At 42.8% G+C, this 23,549-nt stretch overlaps 1 protein-coding gene across 1 annotated transcript; it reads right to left on the reverse strand.

Annotated features, from left to right (window-relative positions):
• Positions 1-200: 200 nt before the first annotated feature.
• On the reverse strand, positions 201-8,700 carry LOC142447017 (macrophage metalloelastase-like). Its single transcript, XM_075548733.1, has 10 exons — positions 8,596-8,700; positions 7,617-7,864; positions 5,506-5,654; positions 5,300-5,425; positions 3,711-3,872; positions 3,115-3,226; positions 2,372-2,505; positions 1,669-1,828; positions 1,158-1,261; positions 201-301 (listed from the first exon to the last, which is right to left on the reverse strand). The coding sequence occupies exons 1-10, from the start codon at positions 8,698-8,700 to the stop codon at positions 201-203; spliced, it is 1,401 nt and encodes a 466-aa protein (XP_075404848.1).
• Between the last annotated feature and the right edge of the window lie 14,849 nt (positions 8,701-23,549).

Here is a 23,549-nt window from a genome sequence, read left to right on the forward strand (position 1 = left end):
GAAAGAGTTTGCTGAAGGAACAAAACAGTTCATTCAAAATACTGCAGTTTAAATAGAATGTAGAAAGGAGTGTACTTGAAGGCTTCCTACATTTTTCTGGTTTAAAATAACTCTATCCCAGAAGTTAATCCTAAAATTTATGACTCAGATTTTATCATTTTATATACACCTGGAGTTAATTGATATACATTATTCCATTTCTAACAACCAAAGCCAGTATTGCTTTTCATTCTTCTGGTGACACGGTTGGACAATATGTCATATTCAAGTTGGTCAGATCCTTGGAAGAAATAGTAGCGATCTAAAAAGAAAAACAAAATTCAATTATTCTTTTTTGTTCTTTAAAAATACTTTTATTGGCTATCTAGTTTACATGGGCTCTGGCTTGACAACATGTGTGGGGTCCTCGGCTGGGTTCCCCACCTGCAGTCATCTCAGCAAAACATTTTTACTAATTTTAAATGACTGTTTGGTCTTCTTAGGCTTATGGTTAAGATGCAAATGTTTGGGACAAGTCACACTGCACAGTGCAGAGTTCGAGTGGGTCTGTTGAGGGAGAGAATGGGACAAACTTCCTGCCAAAGTCAACTCACGGCCATCAGTCAATAGCAGCTCTCCAGGAGAGGATGGACCTGCCCCTGTGGGTTTCTGAGACTGTAACCCTTTTCTTCCTTGAAGGGCTTGTAGATTCAAACTGCTGACCTTGTGATTAGCAGCCTAACTCACAACCCACTACTACTGCCAGGACTCTTACAGGACAACCAGAGGGAGGAAAAAAGACACAGCGGTGGGGTGGGGGGGGGGCGATCTTTTAAAATCTTTAAAACTTTTAGTCCAGTCCAATAATCCTGCTTGGATTGACCTTGCTGGGAGACAGTTAAAGAGAACCTTCTGCCAGTTCCTGAGGTAGAAAGCGGGGAAAGGTGTAATACCGCGAGGAAGTAGGGTACTTGAAGGTACATTGAAAAGACTGCAGATTGCTAACTGGGTATGGTTGTGGGGAATGTCAGACACATGGCTGCAGCAACAAGCACATTGCCACCTTCACCCCCACTATCGAGCACCCTAATAAGCCATTGCTTTTACTAGCTAGTTCTCATTTTTCTAGTTCACTTAGTCCACAGCGCATTATCTTCCTGGTTTCATGGTCTACTTACTTTCAGAATAGATGACTGCATCTACTTTAGGCCCAATTCCTGGGAAGGTCTCGGATATCAATTTGGGGTATCCTTTGTCAACAACTTTTCTTGTCTCATCATATCTGAGCAAAGAGCAGAAACTTCATCAGAAAATGCCTTTAATGCTTGACGGTTTCCTACCCCAACACCCATTTTTCTCTCTGAAGGAGTCTGAAGAACCCAATTAAAAAAATTTTTTTTAACTCAACCCCTACTCTAGCTAAGCATGTGATTTCTTTCTCCGAGTGCTCCATGTGGCCTTAGCTGGAAGCTGATACTGAAGGGGATTTGATGGGGCACCGAGCTCCACGATGCATATAGCTGCTTTACATTGCCTTGTCGCATCACAGCTTCCCACCGAGATAAAAATGATTTCTCAGAATAGGCGAACAGCTAAGTCTTTAAGATCCATGGAGTTTCATTAGCTTTTGAAAGCCAGTGCTTTCTTGGTATCATTTTCTGCCTGTGATTAGGATGTTTTCAAGCTTACCTCCAATACCTATTATTTACAAAGAAGTACGTCTTATTGGTAAGTGGGTTAAAAACAGCTGCATCAATTTTTCTCACAGCGTAAGGCAAGCCCAGAAAAAATATGTTCCTGGGATAGGTTGGCTGTAGGGTTAAATTGCTAATTCTCCAGTACTGCTCATCTGTCAAGATAAACGAAGAAAAGGCGCATTGAAATCACACCAGTAATGAGAATGCTAACAGGCAGGCTCATTTCTCCCCTTGCGTGTTAGTATTTTTATGATCTCGCCCTCCTTTGTAATTTAGAGACTGAGGATTAAACTAGTTCGCGTTGGGGACAACACCATTACTTCATTTTCACACCTGAAAAACACCAACGGGGATTGTTCAAAGGTATGAAATAAGACATCTACACGAATCCCTTCTACTCCTTTCTTTTTGTGCAGTGTAAACTGACAGATCTGGAATGCGTAATAGGCTGAAACGTACAAATCACGGAACGTTTCTCAAACCCTGGGTCGCACAGCATTGTGGGTGCCATCAATGCTGTGGGATTGGGCATTGGCTTCGATGGCAAACGGGGCCACAGCTTTCTTTAAAACAGTACCATCTCGTCACTGTTGAGCTACTTTCAGCGTCACCATCACCGATGTCGTCAATGCTTTGGGGGATTTATGTCCACATACAGCCATGAGCCATTGAGGATTTTTAAACATTATAATTACCTTTAAAAAGAAACATTTCATCTCTGCCTTTAATTTCGTAAGCAGCTTGAATGGTAGATGGCAAGAATGGCCACCTGGACGTTATTAAAGAAGCAGGGCTCCTTGGTGACTCAGGGGACGTCCACCAGAAGAATCTGATGAGGACAAACAGGCAAAAGGCCACTGAAAACTCAATCATGAAATGTGTGAACGGGAAGGACCTGTGACATGAATTATATTTCTTTCCATTATCTTTATTTTCTGTAGCATAGAACTTTTTGCAAACTCGGGATACAATGAGCAGCACAAGCAAGGGAGTTTAGCATCTTTGATAGCAATGATTTAAACAGACAACCTTGTCTGAGAAGCCATCTTACAGTTTAGAACCTAATCTCTATTCCCTGATACATGCCTACTTCTCTGTGTTTCAGTACAGAAACCACAAGTCATCCTGGAATCAAGAAATCACGTCTACTTAACTTCTTCAGAAATCTCTTAACACTTGTACTGTCATTGCCATGATGATAATTACCTAACTCCCCCATTTCCTCTTCCGATTCCACAATCGAGATTCCTACATCAAATCCCTCTTCAGAAGCTAGTTTTCTGGCTAATAGTAATAATCACACAGTTTTTCTACTTCAAAATCTTTTCATGTCTTCAGTGACTACAATATCAAGTCGAATACCCTGCATATTATATCTACCTCATTTTTTACTCTATTTAACAAATATCGCATTGGTTAGATTTGAAAATAATTCTACCTGTCATGGAAGAAATAAATTCTGTCTCCAACTGTGGTAACAGCATCAAAACTCAAATTGGGGTCACAGATGGTTCCAAGGTCTATCATGGGAGGGTGATTTCCTGTAGTTCCTGAAAACAAACGTTTCAAGACATATTGGAAGAAATCTCTTTCATAGGATCAAAATACATTTAACATTACACCTTTGATGAATAATTGCATTAAAAGAAACTTTAAAAATTTTTCTATACCCACGGGTCTACTCATAATTTTCATATAGTTGGGAGAAAATCTGCTAATTGTACGGTACTCCTGTTCAAATTAGGATTTTCTGTGCAATTTCTCTAAGAGAGCAGCGGTATGTGGAGTAGGAAGACCACTAGAGGGCGTGAGGCCTGAGGGCTCAGGTTCTATCTTGGCCTCTAGCATCAGCTCTGACTTCAAGAAACTAGATCTCTGGTCCTCATCTGTAACATAAATAAGTAAGTAACCTCTGCTACTTACTTCACATGGTCTTTACTGAGCTAGGAAGAAAGGGCACCTGTTAAAACTTGATGAAAATGTAGACATGACTCATCAAAGTATTTTCATATATGGTAAATATATTCAACTTACCATAAAGATATTGAATGTTATGTATGTCGGCAGTAGAAAGGCGAAATGTGTCTGTGTCAGTATACTTGTAGGTTGGGAACATTATGGAATTGGTATTGTTGGAATGGTCAAGACCCAAGGCGTGTCCAATCTCATGAACAGCAACAAGAAATAAGTTTGTGCCTACAAAGAACAAAAAGAGGGGGGAAATAAGGTGAGACATTGACATTTGCAAAGACAACCACTATACTTGGTAGATGATCTCTACCCTATTGAACCGGTGTCTTAACTTTGTAGCTGACATTTTAGTCCACGTTATTATTTTTCCTCAGAGGCAATTTTTTTTGCCTTATAATAAGTTTTGAAATCTTGAAATGCCCGTTGCAAACTCCCTTCCAATTTTGACACTCCCACATATCTCCTCTGGGGGAAAATTATCTTCAAATTAAGAACCATTGCATCAGCAGACACAAAATAGAGTCTGGTGGAGTTTTCTAGCATCTCAGGCGTGTCTTTCTTTAACTCTCACGTCTCCATTCCACTGCTGCTGCCGTTAATTGAGTTTCAGTGGATATGCAAACCTTGAGTAGTAATCATCCTGGCCACTTTATAAACCCAAATAAAAGTTCCAAAGTTCAAATTAAAGAGATGCAGTCTATCACTGGAACACTAATACTATTCCAGACAGGGAGGCGCTACACGGAGCAGTGCTGGTTCTGTGGGTTAGGCTTTGCGCTGCTAATCTGAGGTCACATGGCTTAAGAAGTGTCAAGGAACAAATGCTACACAGATTCCCGACTCTAACCCACAGCAGGAGCTCCATTGCCTCCACTCTGCATTCCGTAAGCAAAGCCCCCACAGGACGCATTAGAACTGCCTCATAAGGCGTCTGTGGCTGTCATTTTCTGGAAGCAGACCAGTGCATCGTTCTCCCATGCAGAGGCTCATATGTTCAAACTGCAGATCTTCAGGTCAGAAGGCCAGTGCTCAGCCCATTGTGAGACTAACACTTTTTAAAAGTAAACAAAACCTTTTATAACTTGGCCTAAATTGGCATTTACCCTGCCCTCGAACTGCATCCCTGGGCCCTCTGCTCAAATGGATTTCTGTTTGTTCCCCCACTAGATTTCACACTCCAGGTTCTGACTGTTTGCATCGCTCTGCAAACACCCACCACCCAAACACCCTAACAGAAACTCAAAAAGCATTGATATAGTGTTCTTTTAATTTCTTGGAGACTGTGGGTCGAAAGGTTAACCTGAGGAGAAGCACTTTTCCTCGATATGAACATCGTCCCCGAAATATCTCAGACGGGTCACTGTCTGTATCTATCAAGGGCGAGGGCACACCAGCAATGATTCGTGTGAGGAGCACAGAGGCACGTGCCAATCTTGATCACATTGCTTTTTCCATTTCCATGCTATCGTTCTGAAGGTTCCTGAGTGGAAGAGCTAGCACATCCTCCGAATCTAAGAACTGGTCTTAAAGAACTTAGGACATGTAATTTTTGTAATGGCGCTGTGAGAATTGGTTTCTCCTATCTTCTCAAATGGTAGCCCTTTAGAGCCAGAATGTAATCTGGAATATATTAAAGTGATCTTTGGGCCTACCTACAGAGCTGTGCGTCCAGGCTTCTTCCTCATCAAAATGTGCGTCGCCCCCAATACCAAATCCAGGCGCAAAAGCATGGGCAAGGACTCCATCCCTGCCATCAAAGGGCGCGACATCTCCGTGACCTTAAAGAGAGAGAGAACATTAATCCGCATGCAATCAATCCTGGTGAAGGCCACAGATTGAGTAAATCCAAGTTCTCTACCTCTGCGTGCAAAGGAGAGCATGATGTCAGCCTCGCCTGTATCAACCTTTCTGAAGGTCAGGGGAGTCTCATCACTCCAGACTTTCAAAGCTCTCTCGAAGACACCGTGAACATCATTCTCCTCCAGGTAAAAGGGGTGATTCAGGATCCTTTATCGTCAAGGAGAAAAACAGACCGAAACCATGTTAGTTACATGGCAAGACTTCCCTTTCTACTACGAAGATCAGAGGAGAAATTCCAAATGAGAAAAACTTGTTTCATTAAATACATAAGTATTTTTCCATGAGCATCATTTCCATCATTGTGAAGGATTGCCAAACAAATGTATACCTTTTTGCGTCTGCTTCCAAACTTCTGCTTTTATCTACTTTGTGTGCATATATTTTTCTCTGCTGTTTTTTAGTAGATTCAGTAATATATTCCTTTTATTTTCAGCTTTTTCTACCAGGCTTCAGACTGGTAAGCTGAACAGTTTTCCCTGAGTAAACAATGCCCCTAGCCATCGAAACCCTAGTGGGAGGGTAAGCTAACTACAAAGTTGATATTTTAAACCCAAACCCTGCCTGAAGGGCAAAAAAGAATGAGGTTTTCTGCTCCTGTAAAGATTTACCACCTTGATGCTGGGGCAGGAGAGAGGTAAAAAGAAACAGAGGAAAGATCTAGGAAGCAGAACTATAAATAGAGGCGCACATAGGTTTGTACATATATAAATATACCAATTCATAAGAATTGAGGTATTGACCTATGAACATATATTTATTTGGCAATACATTGAGGAAGTGGATGAACTTTGGGTCTCTGCTCAAGTCCTCCCTCAACACAAGAGCACATTGTTCTAACAACCTGACATTCTGTGATGCTCACCTTCCCAACACAATTGCCGAAGACAAAATGGGTGCATAAGCAAATGTGTTGCAGACAGCTGATGGTGTCTGGCTATCAAAAAATATAGTGTCTGGGGTCTTACAGGCTTTAAGTTAAACAAGCTGCCATCTAGCAGAGAAGAAGCAAGCCCACTGGGAAGAAGCACATCAGCCTGTGTGATTGTGAGGGGTCAATGGGATCAGGTAACAGGCATCAGAAGACCCAAAACAACAATAACAACAACAAAACATTGTTGAGCACAAGGGGGCTCAGAGCAGAGGCCCCACACTCATCTGTAAACAATAAGACATCCCCTCACAGAACGGTCACGAGGAAGGGATGAGTCAACCAGGGTGCAGTATAGCACTGATAAAATACAATATTCCTTTGGTTCTCTGAGGCTTCCTCACCACTCCCCCACACCCCCACCATCATGACCACAGTCTGGCTAGACTGGAGCATGTATACTGACTGGTACAGATAAGAGCTCACAACACACGGAATCCAGGTCAGATAAACCCTTCAGGAACAGAAATGGGAGTAGCGATACCAGGAGAGGAGGAAGGGGGAATCGATCACAATGGTCAAGGCATAGCCACCATCCTCAAGAGGGGCGAACAGCAGAAACAGGGGTGAAGAGAGAGTGGCTAGTGCAGGGTATGAAAAGAATAGTCATTTATAATGCACGGCGGTAGGAGGGCGGGGAGAGGAGAGGAGAGGGGCTGGTACCAAGGGCTCAAATAGAAAGCCAGTGTTTAGAAAATGACGAAGGCAACCGATGTACCAATATGTGCAATACAATTGATGTATGGATTGTTAAAAGAGTTGTAAGAGCCCCCCAGTAAGATGATCTTTAAAAAATAGATTTACCACCTTGGGAAACCCTTCGCAGGGTCACCATCAACAGCAGCGAATTTGGAGTTTTGTGTAGGTCAGTCTCCCTGGGAGCTCCACATGGGACGCGGACTCAGGAACTAACCCTGGGGTCTCCTGGGAGCCTAGGCAGCTAAGAGCGAGGCTGGCAGTTACGCCCTCCAACTGCTCCGCCATGAGAACCAGAGGTTGTCTGCACCTGTCAAGGTTTACAGCCTCATATACCCCAGAGGGCAGCTTCCTGTCTTACATGGTGTGACTGTTTACTTAAACACCCCACAGGTCACATGTTGTTTTGTTTTTGCCCCTTTAGCGTTATAATTGCGGAAAGGGGCGGCTTATCTCCTGACAAGGCACGGCGCCTGTGCTATTACCTGTAGGTGATCACATTCTTCCACCATACTGGCTGCCCTCGCAGCACGTTGTGATAATGAACATCCTTCATACCACACCGAGGGGCTCTCATCTGCGCCAGGGTAGGTTGATCCAGCCGCCCCGTCACTTTTAGCCCGAAGAACTGCTGCATTTCCTTGAGTTTCTTCTCCATGTGCTGCTCAGTGGTGTTCATTTCTGTCATCGAAATGCTTTGTACTTGGAAGTCATAGAAGTTTCTCAAGTATTCCTGCAGGGGAAAAGAATATGTGGTAATGCATTACCAAGCCTGCTACCAGGAAGTCATGTTTTGATGGGAGCAAGCAGGTCTGTCTGTCTTCCTAGGAGAGGGAGTGGGTTCCAACTGCTCACCACATCGTGAGTTGAGCAGTCCATTTCTTAACCTGCAGGACCACCCGAGCTTCGTATCCATTAAGACGCAGGTAGAGATTTCTGTTGGAGTGGCCTGCCTCTGATGCTTTGAGCCAAGCATGTTAGATAGCTGTTATTTTTAATGAAAAACATTTTAGTTGTCTTCTCTCAAAGATGTCTCATCACCAAGATTAACTCCTGGAAATCTACATGAAGCACCTATGTATCTCCACCTCATCCTGCCTGGGTTCCTTTCTTTCACAGCGATCTCATCAGCTAGCTGCCATGACAGTCCACGAAGAGCTTGAAATGGAAATGCCTTGCCTCAAACCCAAAATGTTATAGAATGGGCAGCTATGAAAATGTATACTAATTGACTATAATTTTAGGAAAGTACAAGGTTTAAACTAAGAAAATTATTTTTTTAATGCTTGAAGAAATACCTGAGATGATGATAGCTCGATCAGACCATTGTTCAAATCTCTCAATCGCATTCCTATGGAAAATGTAAAGTTGAACAACCTCCCACATTCGTTTTCAACTAGTGCCTTTCAGAATAAAGCGTGCCAAAGCAGTAAACATGAACCATATTATAGCATCAATACTTACCTCAGCAAACTTCAGCTCATTTTCTCCCGGGCTGTTCTCAGGGGCCACCGGAGCAGCTTCAGAAGCTCGGAGCTGCAGGACCAGGAGCAGTAGGAGGAGCTTCATGCTAAACTCTCAGGTTCTCTGAGCAGCTTCACACAGTTGGCTCCGATCCTTTTCAAGGCAAGTTACTTAGATGTCCCTTTTTATAGTCTTTAGACCAGGCTCGGGGTATATAAAATCCCTAGAATGACACAGTTTATATTACCCTTCGATTTAGCTCCATAAAATGCAAATACAATCGAGATTTTATTTAGTGAACAATAATAGGTCAAATCGTATCTAGCTTCTCATTCAGGCAACTCAAGGTTATATTTTCAAAATTAGAGATAACCTCCTGCCTCCATCCATACTGGACAGGAGGAAAAAGCCATGGTAAGAAAAACAAAAGTTTCCAGATGGTGCACATTGTTGATGAGCAATCTGCTTCTGGCGATCTGCTTCTGACATACAAGGCTGGGGGTTCAGGGGGGGGGGTCTTGAATCAGGTCAACATGAAGATCCCTCACTGTCAACTCTATAGGACAGAATAGAAGGACCCCTGTGGATTTCTGAGACTACAACTCTACCAGAATAGAAAGCCACCTTTTTCTCCGGGTGAAGCAGCTGATGGTTTTGAACTTCTGATCTTGCAGTTAGCAGCCCAAAGCATAATCCAATTTGGGTACCACTAGCTTAAAGCTAGCTGACTTGATTTGTTGGTTGTGGTTTTGTAAGCCGCTGAAACAGAAAAGTGTATTAATAGAAAGCTCAGTTTTCTCAGTTTGCACTATCCCACCCAAAAGCAAGCCCACTGTCATCAAATTGATTCCCACTCATAGCAATGAAAACGAATTTTCACTATAATTTTCTTTTATCATTATAAGTCATTTTGTCAAGTGAATTTTAAAAGAAGTTAGGTAAATAAAGCTCTTTAAATAAAACATATAGATTTTTACCAAGTTGCATCTATCTCCCTAGAGAACTGTTATCATCGCCATTCATACATAGTAGTGAAAAGTTTATACTACCACAATGTGTTGATGTTTGCTTTATATGCTATGTGGATTCACAGCCTGGTCCTATGACTTCAACTCTGTGGCCATTTGAGTTAACTGCTTAGCTGGGTAGCAATGCCAGACGGAGGGCAACTTTCCCTGCTTCCCAAGTAGAGTGGGCAGCAGGAAGAGCAACACTTTCCCTTCGGAAGGCAGGACTAGCAGCCTGCCACATCTGTCTCCTCCAGAAAGGCTGGTGGCCTATGAGCCAATGACCTTTCACTTAGTAGAAGGGTGTTTAGCCTCTGTGCCCCAAGGCTCTATTATAAATTCTAACCCCAAATACCCAAACCCTGAAAAGGCTGTAAATCTTTACAGGAACAGACAGACTGATTTTACTCCCCTGGAGTAACTGGTGAGTTTGAACCAAAGAGCTGGTGTCTGGCTGTCCAAGCTCTAACCCACAGCAAGACCAGGGCTCCTTACTATATAAGTACTCATATATGTTAAATATAGGTGCCTACTATGATGCATTCTCTTCCCAGTGGTCTGAAAGGAAAACATGACATCTTAAATTTGCAACCAGATGTAGCCTGGGGATTCATGAAGAGGGCACACAGGAGGGAGGTTTGTGAAATGATCCCTTCAAATATTGAGTTTAACTAAAGAATAATAAGCGAACCGAGAACTAATTTGGCAGCGGTAGTTAGTCCAACTTCTGACTCATAACTACTCTATAGGACAGAGCAGAACTGTTCCTTAGGATTTAGAACACAAGAAAAAGAAGGAGTTGTCTACCAGAAGAGCAAGGCTGCAGGAGAACAGGGTTTGTCTGTATAGTTCACTGGGGCACGCTCGGTGCCTGGAATGATTTTGGAGTCCCTTGAATGAGACAAAAGCTTAATTTACTTAGCACTGGCTACTAAACGAAAGGTTGATAGTTCGAGTCCACTCAGAGGTGCTTTGGAAGAAAAGCCTAGTGACCTACTTCTAATAAATCAGCTCTAAAGTATCCTATGAAACACACACACACGATGTGGTCCTCAGTCGGAATCATCGCCATGGTAGCTGAAACTGACACTGGTCCAGGGTGGGTAGAACTGCATTAACGCTTGCAGATGCTCAATAACTACCCAGGTGGGTACTTCTCGTTTGAGCACAGAGGCTAAAAGACATCCGTGGTGAGCTTCCTTTGCGAGGCAGTCATCCCACAGAGCACGCACTGGATCGAAAGCACACAGCAAGGGAGAAGCTTTGAAACAAAAATGAATTCTAGCCTTGGAAGACATATTCTGTAAACTAAGAATATTGGAACTGAGAAAAAAATGCCAGCAAAAGTGAATGCATTCAGCCTGGAAGGTTTTGTGAAATAGAATCTCTCTGTAAGTTGAACTGTTCTTGGGATCGAGTTTACCAGGTTTCCCAAGTAGATCAAGTATGAGAGGAATGGGGCCAGGTCAGCAGCCACATAACTTTACTGTCTCTGGAGGCTTGGAATCTGGGGTCCAGAGGCCCTCCTTTAGAGTTTATCATCAACAATGCCTGACCGTAGGCAAACACGTTGATCTTCTAAGATTTCATTCCTTCCTTTGTAAAATCAGTATAATAACCGTACCTATTTCAAAGGTTGTTGTAAGGATCATAGGCAAATGTATTTAACATAATGCCTGATTCACCTTAAGAGTTCAGGGAGTGATTGTGCTCTTACTCTCTTGGCTGTAACTCCCGTTCTTACCTAAGGCATTTAGACAGTGGCTAGACTAGAAAAAGGTAATACAGTGGTGATACAGTGAATTCTGAGTTGACCTGCTTACCACGAGGTCAGCACAAAAGCATCCAAGTCTTTATGACAAGCCTACCAGCTGCTCCATAGGAGGAATGTGAGGCTTATTGCTCCCGTAAAGATTCCCAACCTTAGGAAACAAAAGGGCAGTTCTATTTTGCTTTTTAGGGCCACTAGAAGTTAGTAAAGGTGCCTTGGTGGGGCTGTGGTTTATGAGATGGGCTGTGAATCAGAAGGTCAGTGGTTTGAAACCACCAGTTTCTCCTTGGGAGAAAGGTGAGGCTTTCTGCTAATGCTAAGAGTTACAGTCTCAGAAACCCGCAGACAATTCTACCCCCACCTATAGGGTCACGATGAGTTGGCATCGACTCTATGGCAATGAGTTTGGTTTGGGTTCTATGAGTCAGAATTAACTCAATGGCAGCAAGTTTGTTTTAGTTTGGTTTGGGACAGAAAGAACTACAAAAGGACTCGACTTTGGGCTGGACTCACTGGGGGGAGCTCTGTGTGAAGAACACATTTTTGGAGGTACAGAAAGTAGCTCAGATCCGAGTTGCTCATAAAAGGGACTCTATTCCGGTAAACTATATGGCCTTGAGTCCAGTCAGACTCATCATGACCCCAGGACTGTGGAAGTATAACTGTGTTCTGAAGGGTTTTCAGTGACCACTAATCCCAAAGTTAGCTGTTCAAAACCCCCAGCAGCTCTGCAGGATAAAGATGAGGTTTCCTTCTCCCGTTAAGAATTACAATCTCGGAAACCCACAGGGGCCATTCTACCCTGTCCTATAGGATCTCTATGAGTTGGAATTGACTCAGTGGAAGTGAGTTTTGTTTGTTTGGAAAGAGTATACTGCTTTGTAAATTTATTATATTTTAGTTTTCTCTTTATATAGTTTTTATTTTAATACATCATTTTATTTGGCCTCTTACAACTCTTATAATAATCCATACATCTATTGTATCAAGCAGATTTGTACACATGTTGCCATCATCCCTTTCAAAACATTTTCTATCTACTCTTTTTTTCTGTAAAGTTTTATTATCATTGAGAACTACAGTGAAGGTCAATTTAGTATCAGTGCCCTCCCTAGTTCCCAGGCATTCTTCTCTGGGGAAAGTTTCCAGAATTCCTGGTGAAAGTTGGGATCATATTTGGGAATGAGGACTTTGATTCAGTGTGCAGTCCAGAAACAGAAATAGGGAAGGAAAAGGTTGCTATGGTTCCTTTTTCTCCTCCCTCTTCTTCACTCAGCTAACAGCTCTGGTCCACACAACCAAGCTGGAAGGAAGTAGCAATTGTTGTGTTTATCACCAGACAGAGCAACGTGGTGATATATGCATATGAATTATGAGTGAATTGTTTATTTCCCTGTCCTGGCTCTCCAGCAACCAGATGATTAGTACATAAGGGCAGAGATAATGACTCATATCTCTCTCAGCTGACTCTGCCGCCTGCTTTAAGGGAAAGAGTAAGGCTGGGCCTCAAACCTCAGCTATGCTACCTGCAAGCTATGTGGTTTGGGGGCAGTTATTTTAAATTCAGTTCCCTTATCCACAAATGACTAAGATAAGAATTAAATAAGAGGACTAATGAAACTTCCCAGCATCACACCTGGCACAATAACCAAAGTGAAAAACAATAAACCAAGCACACTGCCATAAAGTCCATTCAGATTCATATCAATCGCTATCCCTAAATAGAAATTCCAAGACTGTAAATCTTTACAAGGGTAGACTGCCTCATATTTCTTCTGAGGACCAGCCTGGTGGATTGGAACCCTGACCTTGGAGTTACCAGCCTAATGCCTCATCCATAGCACCGCCAGGGCTCCGTTCTATAAAGCCCAGGGGTCTGGCTCTGGGATCATTTAGACTACCGAAAGCAAGTGTTGAACTTTGTATCGTCAAGACATTTTGAGGTTTATTACAAAAGCTTGACCAGCTAGAGCTACAGGTCAGCTAGACTCAGCGAGGAACTTAAATGTTCCCTGAGAGAGGGAGACCAGTCGTACCATGTGAACAGTTCTCTTCAAGAGAACATCAAATGATATAAGGCATGGAATGATTTTAAACTACAGAATCATATTATCCTGTCTGTCAGTTGGCTCTTCTGTGCTTCTTGGCCCAACATTCGGAACACCCTTGGCCCCCTGCATCCAGCAGATTATTTGCATTGTGTTTTCTTCTGAGGGCCTCAACCCACTAAGCTTAGGGAAGGATTTCCCCTAAAAGGACCTGATGGTGGGGTTGGGGGGAGTTCAAACAAATTCAGGTAAAGAGGCAGATAAATTTAGGTCAGGAGGAGTGGCCTTTCTTTTGCACTGAAACCTCAAGTTTGGTGCATGAGTTTCATTCTGATTAACAAAGCTGCTGGAATTTTCCAACTCAAGTCGACCCTATAGATGATCCATTATGTTATGGACAATCATGTGATAGACTTTTCTCTCGCCAAGCCCATCATATGATTAATAAGCCCAGCAGAGAAGAAGGAATCATGCTTAAAACAGCTGTGTTTTAGGTACATCTTAAGGACAGTCCAGGGAGGCCTTCATGACTTTGGTCATGTTCTCCTCTCCTGGAGAAGCTGATTCTGATTTTGTTAATCAAAAGAGCCTCCTATAGAGCCTCCCCTCCAAAGCAGGGCATCTTCCTGGTTCAATCAAATACCTTTCAGCTCAACTTCTCTCCAACCCTTTCCCAAAGCAATCTGTACTCCTCGGTTTACACCATGGCAGTTTGGGCAGCCACAGAGATTCAAATTCTACTCCTTTTATTAAATGCTCTTTACTATATGGGAACCAAAAGCAACCTATAGGGCCTATATGAGGTAGAAAGGTAGAAAATCATTCTTCTCAATAAGCCCCTCTGATTGCCCTACACCCTCAAGACAATCTGCCAAGATGACCACGCTATTGGCCTTCAAGTTGATTCCGATGCATAGCAACTGTATGTCCAACAGAATAAAATTCTGTCCAAGTCCGAGCCGTCCTCGTGATTGTTCCTATAAGGGAGCATAGAAAGTATAGGCTCGCACCGCTAGGAAAGTCTGGATTTCTGATACCGAAGGGTGAAGCCGCTCGGTTGTCACTGCGATGATATAGAGCCACTGTTTTAGTCAGCAGCACTTGCTTCATTAGGCTACTGAACACTAGTGTCACTTCTTGGGTTTGGGTCTGTTTGTTCTCTGGAGGCTTTCATTTTGGCACACGTGAATTTTGTTTTGTATCCAATGGTCTCTGGTGATGGGTTTAAAATGACAGAAGTACCTGATTGTGGTGTGTGTGGGGGGCGGGGTGGGGAGTGACCTGAGAGTGTATTGTGACTGATGTATATTAGTTACCTTTTGTTGTTGTTGTTTACCTTTTCCAGGGGAAAAGTTTAAGTAATGAGTTTAATATAATTAATTCAACGTTGTTATTGGTTTTCATGTTTGAGACAAATAGTTTTTCTGACCTTGGGCGAAATCCTTGCAACAGTTTATTGATAAGGTGATTGTGTTTCCACCTTAAGACAACTATTGCATGCCAATTTTGTGTGTGTGTCTGTGTGAGAACACTTCCAATATGAATTAGCATATGTAAATTACAATTGATTACATATATCATATGCCCCATGTTCAGGAAATAGATGATTATTTTTTAAAGAAGAAGAAGAAAGGAGAGAACAAATAATTTTTAAAGAAAGAATTCTTATTATTTGTTCTACAAAAAAATTACACTTTATCTAGCTCTCTGGTTCTTGATTTTCTTACTTAATCACCAAATCAGAGAAAGCTCTCCAAACCAACTCATATGGATCTAATTTGTTTTCTTAATAAAACTATGTTCATTAGATGTCATAGTTTGGGTGTGCTACAATTTTCAGCTCTTTCCATATTGAAGGGAATACAAAGGTTCTTATCTTCTGCCTTGTTGTGGATTGAATTGTGTCCCTCCAAAAACAGATGCTGTAAATCCTCACCCTTGTGCAAAGATGGGCCTTTTTGCGCCTATAAAGAGCTACAATTTTGGGAATCCACAGGGGCAGTTCCACCCTGTCCTCTGGGGTCACTAGGGGTCAGAAATGACTCAGTGGCAGGGAGTGTTTCTGATTTTTCCCTCTGGTGTGCAACCATTCTTTGGGGATGGGTTTTCTTTGTGCGCTGATGAGACGATTTTAGTGTAGGTGGTGTGGTAGTGCCTGTTACTGCAGTCACTACCAACAAATGGGACACAGTTGCTGAAGTTAGGCGATTGGACTCCGTATCTCTCCTGTGCAACATCTGTTTTCCCATTTATCTGCAGTCTCCTAAAGATTAGAGGCCAGCCCAAGACCATAAAGCGGTGGGGAGGAGCAAGAGGTCAGACAGTCTGTGAGCCCAGGCTGATTCCTGCATCCAGTGATACATGTGGCATCACATTTGGGTTAAAGCGATGTGTCATTTTTGATCATACATTTCCTCTTATGTCTCTGGTGGATAGAATTGTTACTTTTGCATTGAAGAGATGCTTGATGAGAACAGAAATGCAGCCATCAGGGGTCTACGAGGATACAGTATACATGGGAACTACAATCTCCACATCCCAAAATGAAGGATGAGGTTGCCACAAAACTGACTGACCCCTGGCAACCTTGTGTGTGGCAACATAGAATTCTACTCCTTAGGTTTTCAACGGCTGATGTCTGCAATCACTCGCCTGGTCTTTCTTCCACGGTGCCTCTGGGTCGGCTCAAACTTCTAATCTTTCGGTTAGCAGCTGAGTGCCTCACCATTTGCACCACCCATTACTTCCAGAGTATGAATAAGAGAACACTAAAGCCATTGTGAGTGATCCCTTGGTTAACCATGTGTGCATGTCAAAGTTTTTTTCCTGTGTATTTCCTCAAAGTGTGCAGAGAAATGAGCCAGTTTGAACCTGCTCAGTCATGGCCAAGGCAGAGAAAATGGAACAGATCTGAGTTTGTGAAATGTGGGTTTCCTGGAATAATAACTGGAATTTGGGATGGGAGGGTTGCGTCAAAGCCCTATAATGGGAGATTTGGAAAAGGCATACTGAGCCCTTTCAGGACCCCGATGCAGGAGATTAGGTTCTTCCCAGACTTCGGACAGAGACATGGATTCAAATAATGCAGCCAGCTGCCACCTTTCAGCTGAGCATGTTGTTTCCAACTCTGTTGGCCAAGAGATTGGGTGGCTGACTAACAGGCAGGCTGTCCTTGTTTCCCAAGAAGGAGAATTTTTCCCGTTGTGCTCATTGTTCTGGGTCAGTCACATTTTACAAATTCAATTCCATTCCAGTTTCACTCTATCAGACATGACCGAACCAGAGAGCACCCGGCTGCAGTCCTAGCCATGTGTGAGCAGAGAAGGCACAGGACCCTTCAGAGAATACTCTAGAAAGATTAATACAGGGTCACTCCCAGAGACCAGGATGGAGTCACCAGTGGGAAACTTGAGAGATATTGACCATGGCAATGATCTTGCTAGGTGAACATGGATGAGGTTTCCTTAGGCACCAATCAAGCAAGTAAAGAGAACTCTGGGGAAATCATTTTAAGAAAATCATGTTAATGCTGCATACTGCTGGCCTCAGATATCCCAATTCCCCAAAGTCCTGTATGAAAGATGGTACACATTAAAAAAAGGGGGGAGGGTTGGATTTTTTTTCTTTTTTTAAAATCATTTTATTGGGGGCTCATACAACTCTTATCACAATCCATACATACATCAATTGTATACAGCACATTTGTACATTCATTGTGCTCATCATTCTTAAAACATTTGCTCTCCACATAAGCCCCTGGCATCAGTTCCTGATTTTCCCCCTCCCTCCCATTTCTCCTCTCCCTCATGAACCCTTGATAATTTATAAATTATTATTTTGTCATATCTTACACGGTCCAATGTCTCCCTTCACCCACTTTTCTGTTGTCCATTCCCCAGGGAGGAGGTTATATGTAGATCCCTGTAATCGGTTCCCCCTTTCTACCCCACCTTCCCTCCACCCTCTCTGTATCACCACTCTCACCTGGAGGGATCATCCATCCTGGATTCCCTGTGTTTCCAGTTCCTATCTGTACCAGTGTACATCCTCTGGTCTAGCCGGATTTGTAAGGTAGAATTGGGATCATTATAGTGGGTGGGGTGGGGGAAGCATTTAGGAACTGGATGAAAGTTGCATGTCTCTTATGTTGCTATACTGCACCCTGACTGGCTCATCTCCTCCTGCAACCCTTCCATAAGGGGGTGTCCAGTTGCCTACAGATGGGCTTTGGGTCCCTACTCTGCACTCCTCCTCACTCACAATGATATGATTTTTTGTTCTTTGATGCCTGATCACTGATCCCTTTGACACCTCGTGATCACACAAGCTGGTGTGCTTCTTCCATGTGGGCTTTGTTGCTTCCGAGATAGATGGCCGCTTGTTCACCTTCAAGCCTTTAAAACAGGGGGTTGGATTTTAATGAGTCAACTAAACATTACTGTAATATTGGTACCAAAAAATAAACCTAAATTCCCCAGTGTAACCACCTTCCTGGGAAAATCCAGTATTTTGATAGGTTATAGTGCTGTGTTTGACTTGCCCCTAGTTTTCTGTGGGGAAAATCTGCCCAGTGAGCACATATTTTCATTTCAGCTACAAGTTGCCTTATTGTAATTGGCACCTCAGCTGCAGTGTTTGGCTGGGTTTCAGTTATGACAGGATTCCCTTCACATTTCCCGTATTACTCAAGAATCCACCATTTGCCTGTCCGTTTGTCCTACTGTGATGACGTGTGTGGTGCTGTGGTACTAGAAGCAATGTCGCTCGTATTTCAAAGGGCCCCCCAACAGGGCCCCCCAAAGTCAACAGGTTTTAGCAAAGTTTCCAGCTGGAGGACAGACTACAAAGAAGGAATCCACTGTGCACTTCAGAGAAAGTAGCTGCTGAAAGCCTGATGTACGAAATCCAAACCTTGTCAGATACTGAAGGCCTGAGGAACGGCAGGAGAACCTTGTCTGACATAGTGTCTGAGGACAGGCCGTGTGGGGAGGAAATACTGGCGATCTGACTGGAGAGAAATGTCTCCACACAGCGGTCGCTTTCTTGGTGACGTGAGTGGAGTAATGTCTAGGAGAGAAAAGCTCTCGGATCTTCACTTGCTGATGGAACCCAACTCAAAAAGAGGGCAGGAAAAAAAGACAGCTGCTGACGTCTATTACAATCACTACTTGAGATGTACAAAGTATGAATCTCAGAAAATTAGAAGTTGTCAAAAATTTAATGGAATCATCAAGATCAATATCCTAGTCATTAGTGAGCTGAAAGTCCTGGTATTGGCACTCTGAATCAGAAAATCCTCAGGTTTATTATACCTGGAATGACACAATCAAGAAGAATGAGGCTGCATTCATCATCAAAAAGGATATTTCAGGGTTTATCTTGAAGTGCAATGCTGGCTGTGATGGGCTTATACCTATCTATTACACCTATATCAGGCTTCATGGAAATCTGATTAATAAAACTACTACTCAAATTTATCCACCAACCATGAAAGCTAGTGATAAGAAAATTGAAGAATTCTACCAGCTTCTTCAGTTGGAAATTAATCAAACATGCGATCAAGACACATTGATATTATTAGTGATTGGCATATAAATTTGGAAACAGAGAAAGGAACAGTGGTTGGAAAATATGGTCTTGGTGATAGACATGCAGCTGGAGACAGCATGATAGAATTTTGCAAGACCAACAACTTGTTCAAAGCAAATACAGGTTTTCAACAACACAAAAGACACGTGACCTCTCCAGGTGGAATACAGAGAAACCTAAGTGACTACATCTGCTGGAAAGGACGATGGAGAAACTCAGTGTCAGCAGCTACTCCTGGGTCAGGGGCTGACTGTCCAGCAGACCATGAGTTGCTCACATGGACATTCAGGTTAAAGCTGAAGAAAATTAAAGCAAGTCCATGAGGGCCAAAGTACAACTTTGAGTCTATCCTACCTGGACCTCGAGAAAAGATTTGCTGCACTGAACACAATGGAAGACCTAGCGAGCTGAGGGAGAACCTCAAGAAGCTCATCCGTGAAGGAAGCAAAAGGTTATTAAAAGAAAGAAAAGGTCAAGGTGGATGTCAGAAGAGATTTTGAAATTTACTTTTAACCGTAGAGTAGCTAAGGCAAACGGAAAAGATGATGAAATCCAAGAGCCGAATAGAAAATTTCACAAAGCACCTGGAGAAGACAAATGAAAATACGGTAATAAAATGTGTGCACCCTAGAGCTACAAAGCCAAAAAGGAAGAACAAACTGAACATATCATAAACTAAAATAACAAGAAAAAATGCAAGCCATGAGTTGCAATACTGAAAGGTTCTGTGAGCAAAATATTGAACGCTGCAGGAAGCATCAAAAGAGGACGGCAAGCGTATACAGTCACTGTGCTGCAGAGCGCTGGCTGACATCCTACACTCCAGAAGGGAGCGTGCGGACAAGGATCGGTGGTACTGAGGGGAAAGTCCAAGCTGCACTGGGTGCGTTAGCCAAAAGCTACTCCCCAGGAAATAATGGAATGCCAGTGAACATGTGTCAACAAGTTGAGGAAGCACTAGAAGCACCTACTAGCCTATGCCAGGAAATATGGAAGACAACCACATGGCCAAATGGCTGGAAGAGAGCCATGTTTTCACCCATTCCAGAGAAAAAATGACCCAACAGAGTGCTCGGATTAGAGAACAATATCACATGCTAGTAAAAGTTTGTTGAGGATCACTCCACAATGGTTGCAGCGGCACGTGGACTGTCAGTGATGAACTGTCAGTGTCTCAGGCTGGATTCAGAAGAAAACGTGCAACAAGGAATATTTTCTGCTGTTTTCAGTTGGATCTTGGCTCAAAGTAGAGATGACCAGAAAGATGCTTACCTATGTTTTGTTTTGTCTATCGTGTCAAAGCAGTTGATTGTGTAGATCAGAACAAACTATGGGTAGCCTTGAAAAGAATCAGAATTCCAGAATGCTTCATTGCGTTCACTCAGAACTTGGACATGGAGCAAGAGGGAGTGGTGCAGGGCAGCTCCCTTGAGTTCCCACCTGTTGTGTCAGGAGCATTTCTTTCCTTTCGAGATAAAATTTGCTTTCTGCTTGCTGTTTTATGCTCTGTGAGTCCATTTCTTTGGTTCAATAGACCAAGAGTCCTTGAACACATCAGAGCAGCTGCAACGGAACCTGTCTTTTATAGAGTGTCAATTCATCTTGCAACAGTGTGAAAACCTGCCAATCTCCTCTTCGGATCATTGTTTAAACACCTGTTTCTTGTGTATTGATTCGTGGGGTCAGGATGGAACTCTGAAGCAGCTGAGAGGAGAAACCTGTCTGTTTTCCTCCTGCAAGCGCTTACAGGAATAAACCTCAAATTTCTAAAAATTAAAATGTTGTCCGTAGATCCTCCCTACGATGCATGCTGGAGATGGACCTGATCTGGTTTCCAGAATTTTCTGTATTTTGGTTGGTATTATTTTGTTTGGTTTTTGTTTGTTCATATTAGGGTGTATCTCAGAGGTGTCTTGTCACCAGAGGTCATCCTCTTAAAGTTGTATTATATGGGTTTTTTTCATTTTTCAATATTTGGAACTAGGATTGATGAACCTATAGAGACAGCAAGTAGAATAAGGTTTTGGGGGAGGAGGGGACACAGTGGCAGAGGAAGGGTGGAGGGGAGATGGGGTCAAGGAGTCCATGTAGCAAAAGAATTCTTGGAAGCTGATTGTGGTAGCAATTGAACAATTCTGCTTGATGTGCTTGAACTATAAAATTGTACATATGTAATTTTTTAAAGGCAGTTGTACAAAAGAACATGGGAATACTTTATAGTTTAAAGTCAGAAAAGGTGTGTGTCGGGCCTGTATTCTTTCACCATGATTAGTGAATCTGTTGCTGAGCAAATCATCAGAGAGCTGGATTATATGAAGAAGAATGTGGCAGCAGGGTTGGAGGAAAGTTCATTAACCTACTGAATGCAGCTAACACAACCCTGTTTGCTGAAAGTGAGGAGAACTTGAAGTACTTGCTGGTGAAAACCAAGGATTATAGCCTTATGACTCAATGTCAAGAAGACCCACATCCTCACAAATGGACCAAAAAGTAGCATCAGAGTAAATGGAGAAAAGCTTGAAGTTGTCAAAGATAGAGTCAATGCTGAGGGAAATAGCCGTCAAGAGTTCAAACGCTGCGCTGCATCGAGGGAACCTGCTGCACATGGCTCTGAAGAGCATTGCCAAGCAAGGACGCTGCTTCGAGGGCTCAGGTGTGCCTGACCCACGCCATGGTATTTCCCACTGCCGCATGTGCATGTGAAAGTTAGATATGGAATAAGGAAGACTGACGAATGGCTATATTTGAATTATGGTGCTGGAGAAGAATATTGAAATTAGTACAGACTGCCAAAACAAAAATAAATAAATAAACAGATCTCTTTTGGAAGAATTACGGCTAGATTGCTCCTTGGAGGCAAGTATGCAGAGACTTGGTCTCATTCACTTTGGACATGATATAAGCAGGGACTGGCCCCTAGAGAAGGAGATCGTAGAGAAGGTAAAGTAGAGGGGCAGCGAAAAAGAGGAAGGCCTTCAACGAGATAGACGGACACCGTGGCTGCAACAATATGCTTAAACATGGGAACAGGAAACAGGATGGCTCAGGCCCAGATAGTGGTACGTTCCTTTGCACATGGGCTTGCTCTTGGTAGGAACAGACTAGATAACACCTAACAGCAACATCCACGAGCCCCTGGATTTCACCCTGGGCGGTTCAGACCTACCCTGCAACTTCAAGGGAGACAGAATGATTGATCTGCTTCAGTAAAGATGATCTCCTAGGAAATCCTATGGAGCAGTTCTACTCCATCAAATGGGATCAGTATGAGTCGGAGTCAATACATTAACACATAACAACAACAAAAACAGTAATAACAATAACAACAGGGTATAGGTGTCCTCTTGAACTGTTGCCCTATCTATCCTTACAGAATCTCCCTTGGACTTTATCTGTAGCTCAGAGCTAAGAAAGCTTGTGGAAGAGGGAAGTTGTTGGAGGAAGTAAGAAACTAATGTTAATAAAAACATTCTATATGTTTAAGACACAAAAGCTTCAGATTAGAGGCATCCAAGTCAGATGTTAAAATTATGGGGTTAACATACAGTCCCTGGAAGCAAACGATCAGAAGGTAAACCATTTTTCTTGGGAAGAAGAAAGCAAGATGTAAACAATTTGCTTCCAGAAAAATGTGATCATTACACCAATGATGTACCCTAACTCCTCCCTTATTGGCATGATGAGTGATTGCCACAGACGAATGTCAGCTGGTTCCCATTCCTTGTTTGATCCAGTCTTCACCTGGGCTCCCAGTATTTCAAGAACAACTCATCTGGGATGCCCCAGGCATAGCTATGGCCTCATGTGGGGCCTAGACTTTTAGAGGCAGCTCCAAGACGTCTTTCAAAATTATCATAATTGTGAAATGTTGAATAATAAGATCATCACTGAGTAGGTGGTGCCATTCACCTAGGTGGTCACTCATGCCCTCCTAGCCACCTGGGTGACCGTTATGTGGCCAAGGGCTTGAAGGTGAAGCTGATCTTACCTTTAAGTAAGTGTTAACCCCTACAGGGCCGTTGCTCTCGCCACATACAGACCACTTTCTTTGCTTGAGCAGCTGAATTCCTTGTCACTTTCTTCAGGGCTGCTCCACTCCAGCTGTATCATTCCTCAATAAAAAGAATCTTCCCTCACTCCTAACAGAACACACAATGCTCACCTGCATGTGACTTGAGGCAGATACCTTTAAACCAAGCCAAATGCCTGCTCTCACCTTGAGCCTCTCACCATCCACGTGCACACATTCATAGACCCTCACCTTTGAATGTACTATAATGGAGGGCCAAATAAGTTTGTGTTCTCCCATAATACCATTCGTTCTATTGGGAGCAAAAGAAAACAAAGCAAGCAACATTTTTTTTTCCTTTAAAGAAATGAGGTATTTTTTCTTTATTATTATTATCTAATCATTTTATTGGGGGCTCATACAGCTCTTATCACAATCCATACATACATCAATTGTATAAAGCACATTTGTTACCCTCATCTTTCTCAAAACATTTTTTCTCCACATAAGCCCCTGGCATCAGGTCCTCA

The sequence above is a fragment of the Tenrec ecaudatus genome, chromosome 4 (assembly GCF_050624435.1).
Source record: "Tenrec ecaudatus isolate mTenEca1 chromosome 4, mTenEca1.hap1, whole genome shotgun sequence".
In the NCBI taxonomy this organism is placed as follows: domain Eukaryota; kingdom Metazoa; phylum Chordata; class Mammalia; order Afrosoricida; family Tenrecidae; genus Tenrec; species Tenrec ecaudatus.

What these genes read in the sequence shown, in the direction of transcription:
- LOC142447017 (XM_075548733.1), bottom strand. Translation starts at nt 8,700, where the DNA reads ATGAAGCTCCTCCTACTGCTCCTGGTCCTGCAGCTCCGAGCTTCTGAA. An exon ending in AAGAATGTGATCACCTACAG is followed by an intron (nt 5,655 to 7,616) that starts GTAATAGCACAG and finishes TTGACGATAAAG; the next exon opens with GATCCTGAATCACCCCTTTT. An exon ending in GCTCTCCTTTGCACGCAGAG is followed by an intron (nt 5,426 to 5,505) that starts GTAGAGAACTTG and finishes TCTCTCTTTAAG; the next exon opens with GTCACGGAGATGTCGCGCCC.